General features: G+C 47.1%; 1 protein-coding gene across 1 annotated transcript in view; it reads left to right on the top strand.

The window, feature by feature from the left end:
• The window catches only part of TPCN1 (two pore segment channel 1), a 47,462-nt gene that overhangs the window by 18,974 nt on the left and 9,814 nt on the right, over nt 1–18,674 (top strand). Inside the window, exons 3-17 of the mRNA XM_010007287.1 lie at nt 2,778–2,902; nt 5,449–5,625; nt 6,347–6,460; nt 6,709–6,839; nt 8,049–8,137; nt 8,724–8,758; nt 9,348–9,406; nt 10,186–10,285; nt 11,672–11,788; nt 12,716–12,840; nt 14,088–14,136; nt 14,328–14,391; nt 15,119–15,163; nt 17,341–17,397; nt 17,487–17,540. Coding sequence (XP_010005589.1) covers nt 2,778–2,902; nt 5,449–5,625; nt 6,347–6,460; nt 6,709–6,839; nt 8,049–8,137; nt 8,724–8,758; nt 9,348–9,406; nt 10,186–10,285; nt 11,672–11,788; nt 12,716–12,840; nt 14,088–14,136; nt 14,328–14,391; nt 15,119–15,163; nt 17,341–17,397; nt 17,487–17,540 — 1,341 coding nt within the window. The remainder of the gene's footprint in view (nt 1–2,777; nt 2,903–5,448; nt 5,626–6,346; nt 6,461–6,708; nt 6,840–8,048; nt 8,138–8,723; nt 8,759–9,347; nt 9,407–10,185; nt 10,286–11,671; nt 11,789–12,715; nt 12,841–14,087; nt 14,137–14,327; nt 14,392–15,118; nt 15,164–17,340; nt 17,398–17,486; nt 17,541–18,674) is intronic.

Here is an 18,674-nt window from a genome sequence, read left to right on the forward strand (position 1 = left end):
TTCCCTAGTGTTGATCCTTGTCAAAGAGAGGTTGGTCTTTGTGAAAGAACTAATTCAAGGTTAAAGGTAGTTTTGGCATCTTTTGGTTGCATACACTGTTGGGTTTTTTTAAGGCTACAAACCTTTGCTGGTTTGACCACAGCATATTTTGATGTTCTTTAATTGTGTATGTGCTGTAATGCCCCAATACCATGGTCATATTGTAAACAACCTGCTGAAAATATCCCTCTTCCCCAAAAGAGCTAGTGCAGCCAAGGTGTTGATTCTCTGCTTTTCCAGTCCCCTGAACTGTGTGAGATGAATCATACTCGGATTTTTCTCTGAACATTTGCTGTGTTTTGAAGGTGAGTTCTGGAAAGGCCTGAAACTCTGGCTCCTGTCAGTGCCTTCCCAGTCCTTGCTGGTTTGAGCAAGGCCTCCTGCAGCCTCACCCCAGCCACCAGGTGATGAAGGAGCTGGTATGCCCTAGAGCTGTTCAGGCAGTGTTGTGGATGGCACAGGAGGTTCTGGGCATCTTCAGAAGGTGAGGTTACACTCTCTGCTCCCATGTGCCAGTCACTTGTGCCCCTCAGCAAAGCTAGGGGGTGTCTATGATAAAGCTTGAGGTCTCTGGGGCTGCAGGGCACTTTCTCCTCTGCTCTAGCTCAGTGCCCCATGGAGAGGGGAAGGTGGGCAGGATGGGGCTGCAGTGTTCTGTCTGGCAGCAAACAACCTGTTAGGATGGGAATGAGGATTGGAAAATCCATTACTTCCCTTCTGGGCAGTAAAGGTCTTCAGCAGTGAGTCCAGATTTTGATGAATTTACACTCCTTCTGCAACTCATGTTAAGCATTAAATGCAAAAAAAAGGTCTTTGCTGTCAGGCTGCAGTTGGAGGGAGTCTGTCTCTTTGAAACACACACAGTAAATGCTTCATAAATAACCTTTAAGAATTTATTTAGGGCAATGTGAAGCTGCTGATTTTTGCACATTGCTGTCATCTTGTAGTTAAAATGCAAACCCAGAAGACTGCCATCCAGTCCTGTGGATAAATAAAATTATCCTTCAATCTTTTCAAGAACTGTGCCCGTTTGAGGTGTAAAAGGGATGTGGGGGAGGAATCAGCCTCATCCAAACATTTAGCCAGATTTTGAGTGGTATTTTAAGGGTATGGGGGAAGCAAGGGAGAGAAACAGGCTTCAGCAATCTGAGTATGCAATCTGGAAAATCTTCACAAATCCCAGAAAAATGTTATCTGAATTTGATTTGAGGGTGGAAAAGGCAGCTGTGGCTCTGCACTGGTGAAGGGTTTTCTGCTTCTAGCAGGAGCAGGCAGTGCTGTTTCTCTTGGTGGGTGCAGTTTTTGGCATGGACTCTCCCCCACTCCTGAGGGTGTTCTGGAATAACTGAATCAGTAATTTAACAAAGGTTATTTTGTCATAGCAGAGAGATGCAGCAAATCTCCATCCTGCTCTCATGAGAGAAGAACCTAAGTGTAATTTTTTCTCCCCCCCCACTCTCTCATAACTTCTTATAAGACAGAGAGAACAAGCTACCACATCACGGGGGGTGGGGGGGGGGGAATAAAAGGGGGAAATCAGCACTTTTGCACTGACAAGATCAATTTTACATTCCCTCTTTGGGAACATGAGGCACTGGAGGAGGGAAGTGTCTGCTGGGAGCCAGGAACAGCCATGTGGTTTGGGTAGTGATTGAAACTCCAGACACCTGAGCTTGTAGGTGGCTCCAGCACAGGTTTCATGGGTGGTCCTGAACAGGTCTTGCTTCTCTGGGGTCTCTGCTCAGTATTCTTTGTTGAAGGCACAAAATAAAGAAGGTGATACCAAGGGACATTCCCTTTTTGAACAAACATTGTCTTCATGCATGTTTTTCTTGTGTCTTAGTAGCACTGAGGCTGTAGAATGCAAAAAATATGACAAGTATTCTGGGGTTTATATACATGGCCTGCATAGCTTTCCCATGGGAAGAGCCCTATATGTGTGTAGCTAAGTTTGGGAGTTCCTTCTTGGTATAGAATTGTATTTATAATGACATTTTTAGTTACAGAATCTGGTGCAGATGTTTTATAGTGCTTTCCTGATGAGACAGACACACTCCTAGAAGTTTCAAAATCAATCAGTGGGATATGAACAGCAAATTCATCTTGCTGTAGGTTTTCATCAGAGGAATGTTGGTTCTCACCTGCACCAAAAAAAGGGTGTGTTGCAAAGATACCTTGTTAATGCCTCTGCAGAGATCTGAGAAATGAGAGTTTCTACTAAAAAAGACTGCTACTGTTAGTGTACTATACAGCTGGTGTCCTTAGGCTGGTCTCCCTTGCCTGTGGTAGTTCTGGCCTGATTCTTTGTGGTCTCTCCTACCATCAAGTGTGGAAAGGCAGAGTTCCTTCAGCAAGCCCCCTTTAATTTTGGTGGGACATCCCTGGAGGCTTTGAGCTGTTAGCTGCCTGTTTCTAGTGGATGGCTGCTGATAGTGTGCTGTGAACATGACAGCACACATCTCCTGAGCCAGGAGGCGTGCTTCTTGTGTTAAATAGGATGCTGTCTCTTTTGAGGATCTTCTGGGAGCATTCCTGTGTTGAAGTGCTGAGTTTGAGTTCGTCTCTTAAAAACTCCTCCATGAGAAGAGTCAATTTGTCAGTGCACGAGCTGCCAGTTTCCTGAGTCCTCTGCCACCTCTTGATGTTTGTCTCTGGTCCCAGTGCCTGGCTTGTTTGCCTGCCTCCTGATCAATCTCAGCTTGTTTAATGGTAAATCAATTTTTCTCTTGATGTTGCAGATGGGGGTAGCTATGATGTTATTAATGATGCATCCAGCCCTGCTGCGGGGGACTGCTGCGCACAGCCAAGCTCTGCCCGGCACAACTGGGAAATGAACTACCAAGAGGCAGCAATCTACCTCCAGGTGAGCCCTGCTGTTGTCTGGGTTGGGTGAAAAATGGGCTTCTGGAAATCTGGTAGTTCTTGGTTGTAAGAAACAGCTTCAGTTTTGAGGTTAAAAAAAATCAGAGCTTTGCAAACGAGTCCGCGCGAAGAGTGGGGAGATGGTGGATGTTCCTTCAGGTGGGCAAGTCACTTGGGAGCAACTGGACTTGCTACCCTTCCTCTCCCATCTCTCCCAGACTGTAGTAGATGAGGGATTTGTCACATGTTCAGTTCTGCCACTTTACCATGGAGATTTCCATAGCTTGTCATAGATCATCATTTCATCTCTTTGGTTGCTCTGATTTAGATCATCATTTCATCTCTTTGGTTGCTCTGGGGTGAATGGTCAGTGCTCACCTGGAGACATCTCATGTTCTGCAGCTGCAGGTCCTAATCCTTGGCCACAGATTTGGTGAGTGGCCTGGGGATGCTGATTTAGCAATAGTCAAGCCCTGCAGGGTCATGTAAGACACAAGAAAAGACAGAGATCTTGATTTCTACAAGAAAGCATGCTGAGATTAGGCCAAGAGTGAAATTTATCCTATTTAAAAAGCAAAAAAACCCCAAACATACCCCTCCCAAGCTTCAGTTACAAGAAGCACCATTGTTACCTCAACAAAGGCATAATATTTTTAAGGTCACCACACAGTTTGGTGTGATGAATTAGGTACCAAAACAGAGTTCCTCCCAGAGCTGGCCAGTCTGAAGTGGTTGCTGGTTCCCTCACTGCCCTTCCTTCCTCCTCCTCCTTGTTCCCTTCCAGGCTTTGTATTGTAGCTGGAGATGCTTTGAACCCAGTTAGGTTTTTTTGCTCAAGTCACTGCAAGGTGATGGAAACCATTTGTTCCTCCCTGCTCCCACCCCACAGGACTGAGAAATTTAAAACCCAGGTATGCTTGGACCTTGGTAATACTTCAGCTTGGTGGTGTGTTAGAGCAGCTACTGACAATACAGTGGTAGCTCCAGCCCTTCCTGGGCCTTTGTTTAACCTGATGATTATTGGAAATGCTCTGCAAAGGGTCATTGAGCTGCTGCATAGTCTGCTGGTGATGCACACAGCAGGCTCAGCCCTTCAGATGCAGATTATTCTTGCTGCTGCCTTGACCAGTGCCTATAATGACAGTGTCCTTGAAACGAGGTAGACACAACTTCGAAGCACACGCAGGTTGTTTATTTGAGCTGCAGACAAGGGTGTCTTATCTGAAGAAGAGGACTTTGCTGTCCAGCAAGGTTTGGAATTGCTTGGCTACCAAGAGGCAGAATTCAGGCCATCTTTCATTCTGCAAGTGTGTTTTGTCAGGCGTGAATAAGAATGCCCTGCTGATCTAAGCTAGTGCTCTCTTGCAGGAGGGGGGAAAAACTGTGCTTTATGGAGCTGGCTGCTGGGTTTTGTCCTGCTCACAATCTGGCTCACTGACCCAGCAGTTTGTCTGTGTGTTTGTTCTTAAACAGAATGTGAGCTTGCCTGGGAGATGAGTAAATGAGAAACATTTGAAACGCTCTTCTGAATTAGTCTCGAGAATGCTTCACTTCCTAAAGGAGATCCTGTTTCCTGACCTTGTTACCCATTTGCAATCAGAGTTATTCTGCTTGGAGAGTAATACTCACTGTCCTTACAGTAATTGCTTGGAAAGACGTTGATTTAAAAAAGACAAACCACAAACAGCTTCTTGTGCATCTTAGTGTCCCAGCTAAGGAAAATGATCTCGTATGTCAGTTTCCAAGAGGCAGCAAGTTACCAGTGAACAACTAAGGATCCCTTGCTTAAACCATTGACTCAAAAAAAGAGAAGAAGCTGTTGGGTGGTTCTGCACCAAAAAAAATCCTTCTTAATTCTCCCCAAATTAAGTTTTGTCCTAAAGGTAAAAATAGTAATGAGGTGGCTCTTTAAAAATCAGTTACAGGCAAACTGTGAAGATGGAGTATCTGACCTTTTAATGTTAATTAAGCTTTCTAGTTAAGAGGGAATAACAAATCAGCATAGAGACTTGTTAATTTTTCATGGATTCTTGTCTTCTCCCATTCCTGAAGCAGAAAACACTGTGTGTGCTTCAGTGTTTTCTCCCAGACATTTTGCAAGGCCAAGATAAGGAGGAGCAGCTGTCAGCCAGGTGCCCTGGAGCTTATCTGTGTGCTTTCTTGTTCTGTCCTGCAGAAGTTTAATCAGAGAAGTCTGTAAACATGTGGAAGTGGTTGCAAAGAAATGAAGTGCTGTGCTTATGTTGGGATGTTGACTGAAGTTTCTTTGCCTGCTTTTGTAAACTCTTCCTCACTTTGAAAAGGCTCAAGGGATTCAGAAGTAGGAGTTTGTGGGTATTAATGAGTTTCATTACTGAAATATGCTTATAAGCAGAACTCTACCCTGTGTGTAGAGTTCACTCCTCAAGAAACAGATCAATGTCAGGCCATAAAGTGGGAACAGTCTGTTGGGAATTGTATTTAACCCTTATAAAAGTCTGTGTTCTTCATGTGCTCCATTACAGTGCCCAGAGACACTAATACTGTTCTTTATCCCTGCTGCCTCAGGAAGGAGAAAATAATGATAAGTTCTTCACTCACCCCAAAAATGCCAAAGCACTTGCTGCCTACCTCTTTGTTCACAATCACCTTTTCTACCTGATGGAGCTGAGCACAGCTCTGCTGCTGCTGTTGCTGTCCCTCTGCGAGGCACCAGCCGTCCCTATGCTCCGCCTGGGCATCTTTGTAAGTACTTTGGGGTAAAATGAAGAACTCTGCCTCTTCTGCATGGGTGGGTTAGGGGAAAAAGAAGGCTAAACATAGAGGAAGAAGGTGGCAATAGTAGGAAAAAGCCACCTGGCTTGTTCTGTAAATGGGTTCGCAGCAGATATGTCAACCAGTGGAACATCCTTTTTTCATCCGATGTGCACAGACCACAATGAAAGGGACACTTCATATTATTGTGCAAGACCCTGTCTGTGGTTGTCCAGAACATCTCTTTCAAGGGAAAACCCTTCTCTGGGTAATTTATCTCTGCCCAGCAGCTTTTCTTCCTGCACTTCACTAAAACAAATGGGAGTCTCCAACTTTTTTTAAACTCTTTTTTGCTCGAGTCACTGCTGTCTTGCCCTTTTTGTTTCAAATGTATCAATACATTTTTTGATGTGTTATTCAAGTCCAAAAGGGATATGAATTCCCAGGAGATTTTGGACTGATAGTGAATAGGGGAAAGTTCTACAGGCTTTAATAAAAGCATGAAGTAATAAATATAGAAACTTTGGAAAACGGAGTACTGTGCTAGCTTTATGAGTGCCCTTGGGGTTGTTTTTTTTCATGTCAGAGAGCTGTGCTCAGGTTGTTGTCAAACCCATGTGCTACTTGGAAGAGGAAAGGCAGAAATGTGGGCTCTGCTGTGCTGCTGTTTGCAATCAGCAGCACTGATTTGGACTTTGCTGTGTTGTAACAGGTCCATGCAACCCTGGAGCTCTTTGCATTAATTGTGGTAGTCTTTGAACTCTCCATGAAGATGAGGTGGCTGGGCTTCCAAACCTTTATCAGGCACAAAAGGACTATGGTGAAGGTAAGTTGTCTGCCTGTGTTTCTCCTTCAGAAACCAAAGAATGAGATAATAATCCCTGCACTGTAGCAGGGATGACTTCATCATGAGTCCCAGCTGCCAAGAGAGATCTCTCAGCTCTCAGAAACACCTCCCATCCTTCAAGTGTTGAAATAAATGGGTGGCCAGTGAGAGCTTTGCCTTTCCCAAGAAGAAACTGCAGCTGTGCCTGTCACTAGACCCCCCTTTTTTTTTTTTCCTCTTTTTTGCAGACTTGTGTGCTGTTTGTGCAGTTCATAGAGGCCATCGTGGTGCTGGTGCGCCAGACCTCGCACGTCCGGATCACCAGAGCTCTGCGCTGCATCTTCCTGGTGGACTGTCGGTACTGTGGGGCTGTCAGGAGGTGAGGCAGCCTCCTGGGGCTGTTGCTGTCACACCTGGGGCTGCTGCTGTCACACCTGGGGCTGGGCTGCAGGAACAGCACTCTGATTCTGACCTTCATGGGCATCTCGGGTCTTCCGTACTTGTGACTGAAGCGTGAGGCTCGTGTTGGCCTCGGAAGGGAAGTGTCATAGAATCGTGGAATGGTTTGGGTTGGAAGGGACCTTAAAGGTCATCTAGATCCAACCTGCCCTTCAACACTGCCAGGGATGGGGCAGCCACAGCTTCCCTGGGCAACCTGGGCCAGGCTCTCATCACTCTCATAGTGAAGAATTTCCTCCTCATGTCCAACCTCAATCTCCCCTCTTCCAGTTTTAATCCATCCCCCCTTGTCCTTTCCCTCCCTGCCCTTGTCCCAAGCCCCTCCCCAGCTTTCCTGAAGCCCCTTTAGGCACTGGAAGGTGCTCTAAGGTCTCCCTGGAGCCTTCTCTCCTGCAAGCTGAGCACCCCAACTCTCCCAGCCTGTCTCCAGAGCAGAGCTGCTGCAGCCCAAGGATCATTTTTGTGGCCTCCTCTGGACTCTCTCCAGGAGCTCCATGTCCTTCTTATGTTGGGAGCTCCAGAACTGGACACAGTAATCCATGTAGGGGGCCTCAGGAGAGCCAAGTAAAGGGGCAGAATCTCCTCCCTTGACCTGCTGGCCATGCTGCTTTTGATGCAGCCCAGGACATGGGTGGTTTCTGGGCTCTAGCACATGGTGCCAGCTCATGTTGAGCTTCTCATCCACCATCACCCCCAAGACCTTCTCCTCGGACTCTTTTTGATCCATTCTCCACCCAACCTGTTCCCTTTCTCAGGTAGTATCTTTGAGGTGCTTGTGTACTGCCCTGTATATACTACCCCAGAGAGCACAACACCTGGACATGGCTGTGTTGTTTCTAGGTTTGCCTGTCAACTGCACAAGGAGCCCCAGAACTGGTCTTCAGACTGGTCTTCAGGCTGGAGAAGGAAAGTTGACAGGGTGACATTAGTATTGTTTGCAGTACCTGAGAGCTGACTGCAAAGGACAGATGGGTAGTTTGGAAGCAATTTAACTAGCTTTCTACTTTTAATCCTTGGAGGGAGTGGGAAGAAAGTCCTCAACTATGGTGTGGTGTTGGTTTTTTTTCCCTGCCAACCTGGAGGAGAAAACATGCAGGTTTTAGTTCATTCATGTTTTCTTCTTTTCCAGAAATCTGCGACAGATCTTCCAGTCCCTCCCACCATTTATTGACATTCTTCTCCTCCTGCTTTTCTTCATGGTGATTTTTGCCATCCTAGGTGAGTTGTATTTATGGAAGGTGAAGTGATGCTCTTAACCAGTTACTGTCCAAAAGCAACACAACCAACAAGGGTGAATATAAAGCTGATCAGATTCCAAGTCCTGCCAGGATCTTCCATTTCTCCCATTTCATCTGGAAGGCAGAGTCAAAGCTCCAAAAGAAAATCCAGAAGCTGAGTATCTGATTTTGAAACAGAAGTCATTCGTACCCCTTCCAGATGATAGATGTTTGTGGCTTCCAAGTTCTGTTTCCATCAGCTTTTCCTCAATCTTGTCAGTTCAGCTTACATTCCCACAAAGGCTTGTGTCTGCAGTGCAACTGCTACAGTCCTGTACTCAAGCCATCCCCTGGAAGTTGGTTTTCCAGAAGGATCAGTGCAATGTCAATGACCTGCATTGGCAAATCTGTCTGGAGATGGCCTTCCAGATACTCACCTCTTCCCAGTGTCAGGGGGGGCTTATTCTTAGTGTCACCTTCTCTTTGGGCACAGGGACTCACTGCTCTGCTGTTTGACATGAAACAGACTTGAATTTTGTTTGTTCTTACCCCTTTCTTTTCCTCTGCCTCCTCTGTTACTTCTCTAGGTTTCTACTTGTTTTCTCCTAACCCCTCGGATCCGGTGAGTATCACTGCTTCCTTCAGCTGAATCTTCAGCCCCATTTTGACATGCTTAAGAACCAAACATCTCTGTGTAGATGTAGCTTATTCCTGGGAGGCCAGATGCTGGCTGGTCAGGGACTGCTTGCCACTGTCACCCTGCTTTACTCCCTGCTGGGAAGGAATACAGTGCAGAGAACTTCCACAGAGACAGGATGTCCCAAAGGGAACATTCAGAGAGAGCTGGTTCTTGTTCTTGATGTCTTACTTCAGTCACACAGGCCACCTGCCTCTGTGAAAGCTCAGCCACTTCAGGCTCTGGCTCTCAGAGTCCAGCAGCCACTAGTTCCTGCTGCTGCCCACTCTGCAGCTTGCTGGATATTAACAACTACAAAACTGCAGAAGAGCTTTTAATTGTTTTAACTCTCCACATGCCATCTCTTGGAGACCTTTAAAAAGGTGAAGCTGAAGTACCCTTTCCCTAGGGAAGGCATCAGGGAATTGTAGAATTGCCTGTGTTTCAAGTGGGTGGGTGGGTTGATGGGGTTTTAATGTAATGTCACTGTGAAATTCTGCTTGCCTTTTGCCATGGGGGTTTTCTTTTCTTTCAGTACTTCAACACTTTAGAGAACAGCCTCGTGAATCTCTTTGTCCTTCTGACCACTTCCAAGTAAGTCCATGCCTTTCCAGCTCAGTCTTTTTCTTTGTCCCCAAAGAAGCATAGCAGAGCCATGTGGAAATGTGTGGAAATGCTCTGTCTCCAATTGTGACCCTTTTCTTCTGCATAAGAGCTCCTGGTTCAGCCTGCAGGCATAGAAAGGGTTTTTAATTTTGGTTTAGGACACTGTGACCTCAGATGCTGAGTTACCTCTAAGCAGCTCAGACCACTTCATTACGGGGAGGGCAGAAAGGGTGTGGAAAAGCTTCATTCAGCCTTGGTCCAAAAAGGGAGAGTTTCTGTTTGTGCTCCTTTGTCAGCCAACAGTTTGTTGGTGTGAAGTAACTTCCTACTGCTCTGTTCACCTGTCTGCTGGGAAAGGGGAATGACCACAGTGGGTAGATCCTGATCAGCTGCCAGGGAGAGCTCTGAGGATTGGAAATTAGCAAAGGATGGAGTAAACCTCAGCTTGTAACACTTAGACCAATTGCTGTCCTATCAAAGCATGACCCTCAGCCACATTACAAATCCCCTCTGCCCGTTTGGTTTTTGGGATGTGCAGGGAATGTGCTTTGGATACTTGTTTTTGATGCCAAGCCTGCATGTTGTTGCTGCTGGTTACTCAGCACAGACTTGTGTGTCATGAGCAACCACAGGTTTTGCAGAGCTGTGCATCTCTTTGGGTGAGAGTTGACACACAAACCTGTGTCCTGTGCCCTCCTGCCTTTGTGTAGTGGGAAGTGTAGCTTGAGTTATTGGGTGTTTAAACTTTGGGTCTCTTTTGGATGCAGTTTTCCTGATGTGATGATGCCATCTTATGCCCGAAACCCCTGGTCCTGTGTCTTCTTCATAGTGTATCTCTCCATCGAGCTGTATTTCATCATGAACTTGGTAAGTCTCCTGCCAGCACTTGTCATTGCCCAGCAGCTTCCTCCCCATTCCCAAGAGTTCTCTGGAATAATGTGAGACCCTTTGGCAGAATATGTCTAAAAATGGCAGCTCTGCTGCACGTAGGAGTCTTTTAATGTTTAACCACAAGGAGTTGAACTAAATCACAGCAACCAGAATGACATGAGTATCCTTCAACTTCTCCCACATTAATACCATGCTTGGAGTGACATACTCAGTTGCCTGAGATTTATTGTCCTTTCCTGTCTTAATTATTTATCATAAAATGGCATTTTATTATCTGGGCTTGCCTGAAATACTTTGTAAATCAGTTTAAAGAGGCTGGAATTACTAATTATGACAGGACTTGAAGAGTGCCGGTGACTGCAGTGTGAGAGCATGGCTGCTGTTCTGGCTCTGCTTCTTGCAGCATCTAGGGCAGGGTGTGGATGTGAGCAGTGGAAAAGGGGTTGTCAAAGGAGTTGAGGAATTCTGTAACCCAGGCTGAGTCATTGGATGCTTGTACTGGGCTTGGATTTCACTGCTACTGTCCTAGATGGAGGGTTAGTTTTGACATGTGTCTGCCAAAGCTCCCTGGAAGGGTGAGTCCAGAAAGCAGTCCTCAAAACCCACTTTCCAGGAAGAGATCAAGGCATTGTAAGAAACCTTTTGATGCCATTTTCTTTTGGCATTTGTGGGGTTTATCCTTAGATCTTAAAACCACTCACGAGTGTTAGGAGGCCAGAAACATCTGGACCTCTTCCAAAAGGCAGATCGGTATGTGTGCAGTGGGCTTGGTGACCCTTTTGTGGGACTCTTCATGGCCAGCAGGCATTCTGCCTGCTCAGTAAATTCCTCCTGCAGGCAATGCCTGTCCTTGCGTCTGGATGATCCTGCCTGCTCGAGAAGCACTGGCTCAGGTGGCTTCAGAGTGTAAGGAAGATGATCCAAGGGCTGGACTATTTCTTCTATGAGGACAGGCTGGGAGAGTTGGGGTGTTCAGCCTGGAGAAGAGAAGGCTCCAGGGAGACCTTAGAGCATCTTCCAGTGCCTGGAGGGGCTCCAGGAAAGCTGGGGAGGGGCTTGGGACAAGGGCAGGTAGGGATGGGATGAGGGGAAATGGATTAAAACTGGAAGAGGGGAGATTTAGGTGAGACATGAGGAGGAAATTCTTTGGTGTGAGGGTGGTGAGAGCCTGGCCCAGGTTGCCCAGGGAAGCTGTGGCTGCCCCATCCCTGGCAGTGTTGAAGGGCAGGTTGGATGGGGCTTGGAGCAGCCTGGGCTGGTGGGAGGTGTCCCTGCCCATGCAGGGGGGTGAGACTGGGTGATCTTGAAGGTCCCTTCCAACTCAAACCATTCCATGTGCTCTCTCCTGCCTTCTCTCTGCAGCTTCTCGCTGTCGTGTTTGACACTTTCAACGACATTGAGAAGAGGAAGTTCAAGTCCTTGCTGCTGCACAAGCGCACGGCCATCCAGCACGCCTACCACCTGCTGGTCACCAAGCAGGTACAGGCCCCTGGCTGGGAAGGAGGGGCCATCAGCCACGTTGTGACAACACCAGTGGTCTGGAGTGCTTAAAGAGCAGGTTCCAGAAAAGATGGTTTGTGTCTGTCGGCTGTAATCATAGCCCTAAGGGCTACTGGTTTGTTTTTTCATTTGTGGAACTCATTTCTGGAGAAAACCCCAAGCAGTCTGAATTTCAGCCCCTCCTGAGGTTGTGGAAGTGTCTTGATAAAATGAGTGGAGTTTGTTTTGGAGAACATGCAAGCATTGGTTTCTCTCTGATTCAGTGTGGGTCACTTGAGAACCTGCTTCTCAAGCACCAGTACTTAGAGGAGGAGTGGGTTGTCCATGGGAAGGTTCAGTGCAGCAGCTACAAGCTGCATGAGTCAGTGGTGCAGAAACAGAAGTAATTCACCTCTTTATGGGGACAGGGCACTTGGGGAGTGGGTTGGTTTCTTGCTTGACTTGTGAAGCAGAGAGAGAAACGGGGCCCAAAAATAACTAACCCACTTCTAGTAGATGAGTTGATGTTTAGGGCATGTTCATTACAGCTCCTGAGGAAGAGCTGGTAATCTTTACAAAGTGCCAGTAATGGGATCTGTTAGGCCGTCTGCTAATTTCCCAAGAAGGGTGGTTGAACTCTGTTGCTCGGGGTGCCTGGTTGGGCAATTTTCCCGTGTAGGGCAGGAGGGAACAGCTCTGCATTTGCTGGAGGGCCTGGCTGCCAGGAGAGCTTCCTGATCTCCGTGCTCTGGGAGAAGCTCCGCACGTTACAGTAAATAGCTCAGGGAGCTTCTGGGGCTTGGTTGGAATGGCATTTCATCATCATGTGGGAATCCTGCTTAAAACCAATCCAGAGGATGAAATACTCCAGGCTGTATGTGCTTCTGCCTGATGTCCCTGCTTATGCCAACGTTCCCTTGTTCCTAGAGGCCATCTGGAATTTCCTTCAAGCACTTGGAAGGGCTGCTGCGGTTCTACCGGCCTCGGATGGGTGCCAGGGAGCACTATCTCACTTTCAAAGCACTGAATCAAAGCAATACTCCTTTGCTCAGGTAGGAGGGTCTTCCTGCTGCCCCCAGAGCAGGGAGGTTGCTTTGCTCTCTGAAGCTAAGCTGTGCTTCAGTGAGGATGGTTGGGCTGATGGCAGGAAAGCGCCGCTGGGATGTGGGAATGGAGTTACGTGGTTGGAAAGGCAACCTCTGGGAAGCAGGGAGTGGGAGAAGTGGGTACCCTGGGAGCTGAGGTTTTTCTGTGGAGGTGCTGGGAGTTCCTGCGTGCCCTCTTGTGGATACAGAGCTCTGCTGGCAGGCACCAGGCAGCCTCAGCTTGTCACCTCTCCTGCCAGAAAAGAGGAGCCAGGAACTGAGGAGCAGCACTGGAGCCTGCAAGGAGCTTTTCTTCTCACACTGCAGCCTTGCAGCTTGAACAAGTTTTTTGTTGGTTTTTTCCCAGCAGCTGGCTCTGTCCCCCAGGGTTTTGTTAATTAAAATCTGGTACCTTCAGGACTGTCATCCTCTGTGTTATGAGGCAGAGAATTACCATTCTGGTGGGTGGGTGCAGCTGACTCCAGCCAGCTTGGAATTAGAGGGAATTAGAGCAGGAGACCTTCTCTTCCTTTTCCTTTGTTCTGGCCACAGACAGGCTCAGAGTGAATCTCCTATGAAACTAGTGCTGATGCTTCTCCTTAAAGTCAAAGGCCACAGAGAAATATTGAAAATGGCATAGGGACAAAAACTGAGTTCTTAAGTTTAGGCACTTAGTGACAGCAGTAAGAGTCTGAGAAGTTCATCATCTTCACTTTCAGACACCTGGAAGCTGTTAGAGGCCTGAACCCTGAGCACCTAGACAGGCACTCATGTATTACGAGTTCCTTTGCTTTCATGTCCTTTGTCAAATTTCATTATTACCTTGAAAAGAAAATGTGCACAGTTGTTAGAAAAGGACTGTGCAAGTAATTAAGACAGTCCAAAGCTACTTCATGAAGGGCAGTACAATCTCTGTCCCTTGGACTTTGCTATCTAAGTCTGAAGTTTTTCCTCTCAGTGGTAAAATTCTGGAGTTCAGCAGAGTTGGAAGTTCCTCTGAGGGCTTCAGCTCTACAGAAGGTCCTGGCTATTGTCAGTCAAGTCACCTTCAGCCAGACTGGAGAGGTCACTGTTGAGTTCTATCAGCTTGTGGTTGCAGTTCTAATAAGGAGTTAACCACTTCCAGGGACTCTCTACTGATGATGCCTGACAAGGACAATTGAGGATCTAATCAGCTCCAAGGCTCTGATCAGATCCTTCCTTCTGTTTTTCAGTCTAAAGGATTTTTACAATTTCTATGAAGTTGTTGGCTTGAAATGGAAGGTAAGTGTTTGGTGGGGGGAGAAGAGGGAAAGTGTAGGGGGGGGGGAGAGCAAGGGAGGCCAGTGGTTGAAGAGAAGGTGGGGAAGAAGCAAAAGCAATCCCAAATGAAGCAGATGATGGGGATGAGGTGTTCACCATCACTGCACATTTTTGGAAGTGAATATTTCTGATCGTGGCTGTTTTGCTTCCAGGCAAAGCGGAATCGTGAGCACTGGTTTGATGACCTTCCACGGACAGCATTCCTTATTTTTAAAGGTAACAGCCTGTGTTTTCAGGACAGCATGTGTTCAGCTACCAGGAAAAGCATCTCTTTACAAAGACAGGATCCTCTGAAGAGACATTCTCTTATATCTCTGGTAAACAGCTAAGAGAAGGTCTCCTGTTCAAAGCCTCCAAGGCCAGAGCCTTGTATTCAGAGTCTCCAAGGAAGATTTCTGTCATGTAAATATTCCCTGTGCCCTCACCCAAGCCCTGGCTTCCTTAAAATAAGAGACTACTTAGAATCATAGAATGGTTTGGCTTGGAAGGGACCTTAAAGATCATCTAGAAGTCACCTACAGTTCTTTTTCAGTGTTGTGTGCTAGTGGGGTACAGTTGAGACCACCTTGATCCAAACATGCAGCTGCCATGGGAGTCCTGCAGATCTCTGCTCATGCCCTCGGCCCTCCTTGACAGCACATTTGTTGTTCCAAACATAGACAGTGTTTCAGCAGCTGCATTTACCTCTGTCCGCACCATAGAATTAATACATAGGGGGGAAAAAAGTCATCTTGGGGGTTAACTGTAGTAACTTCATTGCTGCGCAAATTCTAGAGGGGATTTTAAAACTTGGTGCCAAGAAGTAAAAGTTAATAATCTGCTAATCTCTTTAGCTTCTATGTTGAGGATTAGTGTGAAAAAATGTCTCTAAGGGAGAAGGTACAGAATTCTGTAAGGTATGGAGGAAGGCAACAGTTATTTTGTCATACTTTCCTTCCTGCAGGCATCAACATCCTTGTGAAGTCCCGTGCGTTCCAGTACACCATGTGTAAGTAGCAGTGAGGAGCTGTCTCTGCTTGGCTCCTGTAGCTTTGGTCTGGGCTGTGGCTCCTGGACACATCTTGGGAGCTTTGGCAGAGAGAGATTGAACTGCACACTCGTATCAACCAGTGCTGCAGCCTGGGTTCTTGGCTCTTGCTGTCTTCTGGAGAGGCTCCTGGGTCATCACCTACCTGTGGGTCTGGCTCTGTAGGGGTTAGCTGGGTAGGATGGTGATCAGCCTTCACAGGCCTTGAGGTTCTTGTCTTGCAGCTGAAGGATACTGGGTAAGGAACTGCCTTGCCACCTTCTGTTTGCACTTGAGAAGGTGCAAGCATCCTCCTTGCTGGAGGGATTGGTTGGCAGCTGTACTGTCTGTGAGGCTGATTCTGTGCTCCTCCAGAGGAGGAGTGCTTGCTCGTGGTGCTACTTGCTGTGTTCTAAATGGTCTGTTCCTACCCAGTAGTTTGGAGGTTTGAATGTTGGAGAAGTTATTTGTCAATTGTGATGCTAAACTCAAGAGGGTGGGGTGAGGAGATCTGAGTGAAAACTGCACCTTCAGTTCTCAGGATCAGGATACTGGGGAGCAGTGATAGATCCAAGCCAGCAGGGCCTTGTCCTGCACTGTGAGGACCCAGTGCTTCTTGAGATCTTGTTCCAGAACCAGGAGGAAGCTGAAATATGCAGGTGGTAACATGGCAGAAGGTAAGATCTGTATGAATAAAAACAATTGAGTGTGATTCAAACCATAGATTTGTTTTAGCTTTGTTTCCTTCTGAAGAGAAAGAAACTGTTGAAGGTTTGGGAAAAGTCAGGGTAGAAGGCTCTCCCAAGTTAAGAGATCTCTGCTCATGCCCTCGGCCCTCCTTGACAGCACATTTGTTGTTCCAAACATAGACAGTGTTTCAGCAGCTGCATTTACCTCTGTCCGCACCATAGAATTAATACATAGGGGGAAAAAAGTCATCTTGGGGGTTAACTGTAGTAACTTCATTGCTGCGCAAATTCTAGAGGGGATTTTAAAACTTGGTGCCAAGAAGTAAAAGTTAATAATCTGCTAATCTCTTTAGCTTCTATGTTGAGGATTAGTGTGAAAAAATGTCTCTAAGGGAGAAGGTACAGAATTCTGTAAGGTATGGAGGAAGGCAACAGTTATTTTGTCATACTTTCCTTCCTGCAGGCATCAACATCCTTGTGAAGTCCCGTGCGTTCCAGTACACCATGTGTAAGTAGCAGTGAGGAGCTGTCTCTGCTTGGCTCCTGTAGCTTTGGTCTGGGCTGTGGCTCCTGGACACATCTTGGGAGCTTTGGCAGAGAGAGAGGGAACTGCACACTCGTATCAACCAGTGCTGCAGCCTGGGTTCTTGGCTCTTGCTGTCTTCTGGAGAGGCTCCTGGGTCATCACCTACCTGTGGGTCTGGCTCTGTAGGGGTTAGCTGGGTAGGATGGTGATCAGCCTTCACAGGCCTTGAGGTTCTTGTCTTGCAGCTGAAGGATACTGGGTAAGGAACTGCCTTGCCACCTTCTGTTTGCACTTGAGAAGGTGCAAGCATCCTCCTTGCTGGAGGGATTGGTTGGCAGCTGTACTGTCTGTGAGGCTGATTCTGTGCTCCTCCAGAGGAGGAGTGCTTGCTCGTGGTGCTACTTGCTGTGTTCTAAATGGTCTGTTCCTACCCAGTAGTTTGGAGGTTTGAATGTTGGAGAAGTTATTTGTCAATTGTGATGCTAAACTCAAGAGGGTGGGGTGAGGAGATCTGAGTGAAAACTGCACCTTCAGTTCTCAGGATCAGGATACTGGGGAGCAGTGATAGATCCAAGCCAGCAGGGCCTTGTCCTGCACTGTGAGGACCCAGTGCTTCTTGAGATCTTGTTCCAGAACCAGGAGGAAGCTGAAATATGCAGGTGGTAACATGGCAGAAGGTAAGATCTGTATGAATAAAAACAATTGAGTGTGATTCAAACCATAGATTTGTTTTAGCTTTGTTTCCTTCTGAAGAGAAAGAAACTGTTGAAGGTTTGGGAAAAGTCAGGGTAGAAGGCTCTCCCAAGTTAAGAGTTCAATTTGTTCTTTGGATTGGAAATGGTGACCCTGCCACTTGTTCTGTATTGTACTCTTTGTCAGCCTAGGAAATGGAAGTCCTTTGGTCCAAGAGTGGGTTTGCTATGGGTTTTTACTTTGTTTTTCAGATACTGTGGTGGCTGTGAATGGAATTTGGATTCTTGTTGAAACCTTCATGCTGCAAGGTAGGAAACACCACAGCTTGCTTCTTGGCTGTGATGCTGGGAGATTGAAAAAAGGTAAAGCTAGAAAAAGTTCTCCTTGTATCTTGCAGGAGGGAATTTCTTCTCCAGAAATGTCCCGTGGAGCTACATAGTCTTCCTCACAAGTAAGCTGATCCTTCCCAACAGAGCTGTCTCATTTCATAAGGAGCTGGGAGGATAACAGACAACTCTAATCCCAGAAGATGATTCAGTTTGAAGTTAAAACTTGGCCCCAGGTGTACAGACTCCATCTAGAGCAATGCTGTGCCTGGCAGGGGTGGGCAGCAGCCACCCAGCCCCACGTGAGCCCTGCTGCACCATTGCATGGCCCTGCCCTCTGGGGAGCCTCTTGCCTCTGGTGCCACCCTGCAGAAGCTGCTGCATTACTCTTGGAGGTGGCTTCAGCCCTGAGAGCAGAACAGCCTTGTTTGTCAGGCACAGTGTGCAAGGTGAGAAGCTCCTCCAGGCCTGGTGTTGGCTCTGTGAGGAGCTGCTCACGTTGCTCTGTGCTGGCTGTTCCAGGAGGCAGGAGCAGCTCTGGTCTGGTGACAGCTGTAAGCTGGCTCTCTGCCACACAAAGCAGGACAGTCCTGTGGGAGGGCAGAGTGCAGGGACATGCTGAGGAGGAGACTGGAAGGACTGGAGGATCTGGTTGACAAGTTGAGTTTCCTAATTGCACATCAACATGCACCTTAGTCTTCCTTTTCAGCCCATGTATCTTCACGTGCTGGTTCCCTGCTCTTCCATGATGTGAATTCACTTCCCTTCTTCTGCCAGTGTCTTTTGCTCAAGGGGAAGCAAATAGTAGCTCCATGGAATCAAAATAGTGTGGAAAACTGCAGCAGGAGGTTCTTGGAAGAATCTAGGAGAAATTGGTAGCTTCTTCTGTGACTGCTAAGTAGTTCTAGTGCTTCCCTGGCCATTAGTCTTCAAAACACTTGTTATAAAAGTTTGAAGGCAGAGGAATTCCTCAACTCTTCTTTCCACAAGGATATTGTCAGCCAGCTCTCTGCTTCACTCCCCCCTCTGTCCTTGGAACCTGGAAGGCAAGATTTCTGTGTGATAAACAGGGAATCACCATGATAACCATGGCTCTTTCAGGGAAATTTGCTTCATCCTGGCTCAAACCAGGACAAACCTACAGGCCCACAAGGTGGAAGTGGATGATTTTCTTTGGAAGGATCTTTTCCCTGCAGGTCAAGGCCAGATGATGGGATGTGGATTTGTTCCACTGAGATAGGAGGAGATAACCAGGCAGA

Source organism: Chaetura pelagica, unplaced genomic scaffold, assembly GCF_000747805.2.
Source record: "Chaetura pelagica isolate M959 unplaced genomic scaffold, ChaPel_1.0 scaffold1391, whole genome shotgun sequence".
NCBI lineage: Eukaryota > Metazoa > Chordata > Aves > Apodiformes > Apodidae > Chaetura > Chaetura pelagica.